This window comes from Chiloscyllium plagiosum, unplaced genomic scaffold, assembly GCF_037043375.1.
Source record: "Chiloscyllium plagiosum isolate Xiang-an unplaced genomic scaffold, Cpla_swu_hap1 HiC_scaffold_27, whole genome shotgun sequence".
Taxonomy (NCBI): Eukaryota; Metazoa; Chordata; class Chondrichthyes; order Orectolobiformes; family Hemiscylliidae; genus Chiloscyllium; species Chiloscyllium plagiosum.
In genome coordinates this window covers 54,934,900-54,938,698 of record NW_028270165.1, presented here as the reverse complement: position 1 = coordinate 54,938,698, position 3,799 = coordinate 54,934,900, and the positions used below count along the sequence as shown (strand labels likewise).

At 48.8% G+C, this 3,799-nt stretch overlaps 1 protein-coding gene across 1 annotated transcript; it reads left to right on the top strand.

The window, feature by feature from the left end:
• The first annotated feature begins 874 nt into the window (after positions 1–874).
• Positions 875–2,316, top strand: LOC148144131 (uncharacterized). Its single transcript, XM_087974630.1, has 3 exons — positions 875–1,442; positions 1,527–1,621; positions 1,694–2,316. The coding sequence occupies exons 1-3, from the start codon at positions 875–877 to the stop codon at positions 1,757–1,759; spliced, it is 729 nt and encodes a 242-aa protein (XP_087830756.1). The 3' UTR covers positions 1,760–2,316.
• Positions 2,317–3,799: the final 1,483 nt, after the last annotated feature.

The window sequence follows — 3,799 nt, the reverse complement described above, 5'->3', positions numbered from 1 at the left end:
TATGAATAGGAAGGGGTTAAAGGATAATGGGCCAAGTGCTGGCAAACGGGCCTAGATTGTTTCTGGATACCTGATCGGTATGTTAACTTTCTCTCTGGTGTCGGTGTCAATACCTTGACGTCTCCTTTTCTCCCCCTTCCTGGGGATGTTAACCATTTCGGGTCTTATTGTTCGTCAAGAAGTTGCATTGCATCACCCCGAATTAACACAGTATTTGTTTCCCAAAATCAGACCTGTTCAGTCTCAGCAGTATTCCAGTGTTGGGAAAGATATTAACTTTCAGGTGGAGTTATCCAAAATTCAGAGAGATGTCAGTCTTGACATTTTTGCTTTTCTGCCCCTGTAAGATCCTGAATCAGCATCTTCAGGAGAATTAGCGTGGAGTGAGAACAGAGGAGGAGAGAAGAGAGAGAGTGGGATGATGCTTTCAATTTTGTGGAGTAACAAAAGAAAAGAACGTTCTGCAGAAAGTAGAGTTGCTTGTTCTGAATTTGAAAGTTTCAAAATCAACAGATGAAGTGTTTATGCTTGAAACATCGACTCTCCTGCTCCTCAGATGCTGCTTGACCTGCTGCGCTTTTCCAGCGCCGCACTTTTCGACACTGAGTGTCCAGTGTCTGCAGTCCTCGCTTTGATGTCAATGTCTGACAGTCACTCAATCCATTGGGAACGCAACAATTTTCGACTGTGATTCTGTGAGAAGGAGCAAAGCTTTTTGGTTCCTGTTTCTGTATGTTTTCAGAATCAGTGGGACTGGATGAGAGACCCTACTGTTGCAGTGCACTGAGTGTGGAGCCAGAAATAGTTAAACAGCCTGGAAAGAGGGATTCACGGCAGAGAGGGGCTCTACACATTTTTGTGCGTAGTTTTGGCCATGGAAAAACCTGAGCGATCCCACCCCGTAGAGAAACCATGTAAGTGTGGTGACTGTGGGAAAAGTTTCCATTTCCCGTCTGCCCTGGAGACTCATCGGCGCACTCACACCAGGGAGAGGCCGTTCCCCTGCACAGAGTGCGGTCAGGCCTTCAGCAATTCCTCTGACCTCCTGAAGCACCAACGGGTCCACACGGGGGAGAGACCCTTCAGCTGTCCCGAATGCAGGAAGGGCTATACCCAGGCCTCCAGTCTGCTGACCCACCGGCAGGTCCACACCGGGGAGAGACCGTTCCTTTGCACCAAGTGCAGGAAGGCCTTCAGCAATTCCTCAGCCCTGCTGAGGCATCAGCGGGGTCACACTGGGGAGAGGCCTTTCAGCTGCCCTGAGTGTGGGAAGGCATTTAGCAATTCCTCCGCCCTGCTGAGGCACCAGCGGGTCCACACGAGGGAAAGGACCTTCAGCTGCCCAGAGTGCGGGAAGGCCTTCAGCAATTCCTCCGACAGACTGAAGCACCAGCGGGTCCACACTGGAGAGAAGCCCTTCAGCTGCCCCAAATGCGGGAAGGGCTTTACCCATGCTTCCACCTTGCTGACCAACCGGCGGGTCCACAGCAGGGAGAGGCCCTTCACCTGCCCCGAGTGCGGGAAAGCCTTCAGCAATTCATCCGACAGACTGAAACACCAGCGGGTCCACACTGGGGAGAGACCCTTCAGCTGCCCTGAGTGTGGGAAGGGCTTTACACAGGCCTCCACCCTGCTGGCCCACCAGCAGGTCCACACTGGGGAGTGGCCATTCACCTGCTCTCAGTGTGGGAAGGGATTCACCCGCTCTTCCCACCTGCAGAGGCACCAGCGGGTTCACATTCCATGGCAGGGGGATTGAATGAGCAATGGCAGAGTCCCATTATCGACTGGACCCCTGGGTTTGAATCCCGTCGTGGCAGATGGCGGAACTGGAATTCGGTCAGAAGTCTGGAGTTCGGAATCTAACGATGAAACCATTTTTGGGGGCGGGGGCGTGAGATCCCCCATCTGAATCACTCATGCCCTTTTTAGGAAAGGAAACTGCCGTTGCAGGAAAGGATTCACTCAGTTGTCCCAGCTGCATCCTTTACCCGGGTGGCCTACATGTGACTCCAGACCTAGAGCAGTGTGGTTGACTCCCCCACCTGCAGAAATGAACAGGGAGAAACTCACTTGGATGCAGGGTCTGGGTTGAAATTGCTGAGTGAGGCAATACTTCCTACGGGTTAAGGCTGTACCAAGGATCCAATTACAAAGGGATAACTTGGTGCTGACTAATAGTAAAGAAAGTGGGGGGTGGGGAGACTGTGTACTCTTTGACCTTGAACTGTTTTTAAAAAAATAAGCTCCTTTTTCTACGCCTTTTTGCTGGGGGGATCTGAAGCTGTAATAAAGTTGGGTCTTGATAAAGGTTACCTGAACTTACTGCCGGGCTCAGACCTTCATTGAAAGCTTTGAGCTCCAAGAGGTTTTTGTTTCAAAGCTGCTCATTTCTTTCAGTCTCCTGCACTAAGTTTCCAATGTCATGTATCAGATGGAGCAGCGAATGAGTAGCTAGTATCATTAAAAATTGTAAATTTTTCATGAGTGCAGGTACTGCGTCATTTCATCAGCATTGTAAGGTTTACTGGCAGTAACGGGAGGGATGGGCTGCCTTCACTAGAAATGATGTGGAGGAGCCAGAGATGGACTGGGTTGGATCAAGTTAAAAAATCACACATCAGGTTATAGTGGTTTATTTGGAACCACGAGCTTTCGGAGCGTTGCTCCTTCATCAGGAAGCTGTGGAGCAGGATCATAAGACAGAATTTATAGCAAAAGGTCACAGTATAGTGCAACTGATCGGATCTATTGAACAAACCTAGATTGTTGTGAAGTCTTTTGTCTTTTAGAATAGATTGCAAATTTTAGTTCATTAATGTGGTTCCCTTGTTCAAAAAGGGGAGTAGGGATAACCCTGGTAACTATAGGCCGGTGAGTCTCACTTCTGTTGTGGGCAAAGTCTTAGAGAGAATTGTAAGGGATAGGATTTATGCACATCTGGATAGGAATAATGTGATCAAGGATAGTCAGCATGGTTTTGTGAAGGGCAGGTCGTGCCTCACAAACCTTATTGAATTCTTTGAAAAGGTGAGGAAGGAGGTTGATGAGGGGAAAGCGGTAGATGTGGTATATATGGATTTTAGTAAGGCGTTTGATAAGGTTCCCCATGGTAGGCTACTGCAGAAAATACGGAGATATGGCATTGAGGGTGAGTTGGAGGTTTGGATTAGGAATTGGCTGGATGGAAGAAGACAGAGGGTAGTAGTTGATGGCAAAGTTTCTTCATGGAGTGCCGTCACTAGCGGTGTTCGCAAGGATCTGTTTTGGGACCATTGCTGTTTGTCATTTTTATAAATGACCTGGAAGAGGGGTTAGAAGGTTGGGTGAGCAAGTTTGTGGATGATACGAAAGTCGGTGGAGTTGTTGACAGTGAGGAAGGATGTGGCAGGTTACAGCAGGATATAGAGAAGCTGCAGAGCTGGGCAGAAAGGTGGCAAATGGAATTCAATGTCGCTAAGTGTGAGGTGATTCACTTTGGGAAGAATAACAAAAAGATGGGGTACTGGGCTAATGGTCGGATACTTGGTAGTGTGGATGAGCAGAGGGATCTTGGTGTCCATGTACACAGATCTCTGAAAGTTGCCACCCAGGTAAATAGTGCAGTGAGGAAGGCATATGGCGTACTGGCTTTTATTGGTAGAGGATTTGAGTTCCGGAGTCCTGAGGTCATGATGCAGTTGTATAAGACTCTGGTGCGGCCGCATCTGGAATATTGTGTGCAGTTTTGGTCGCCATACTTTAGGAAGGATGTGGAGGCACTGGAACGGGTGCAGAGGAGGTTTACCAGGATGTTGCC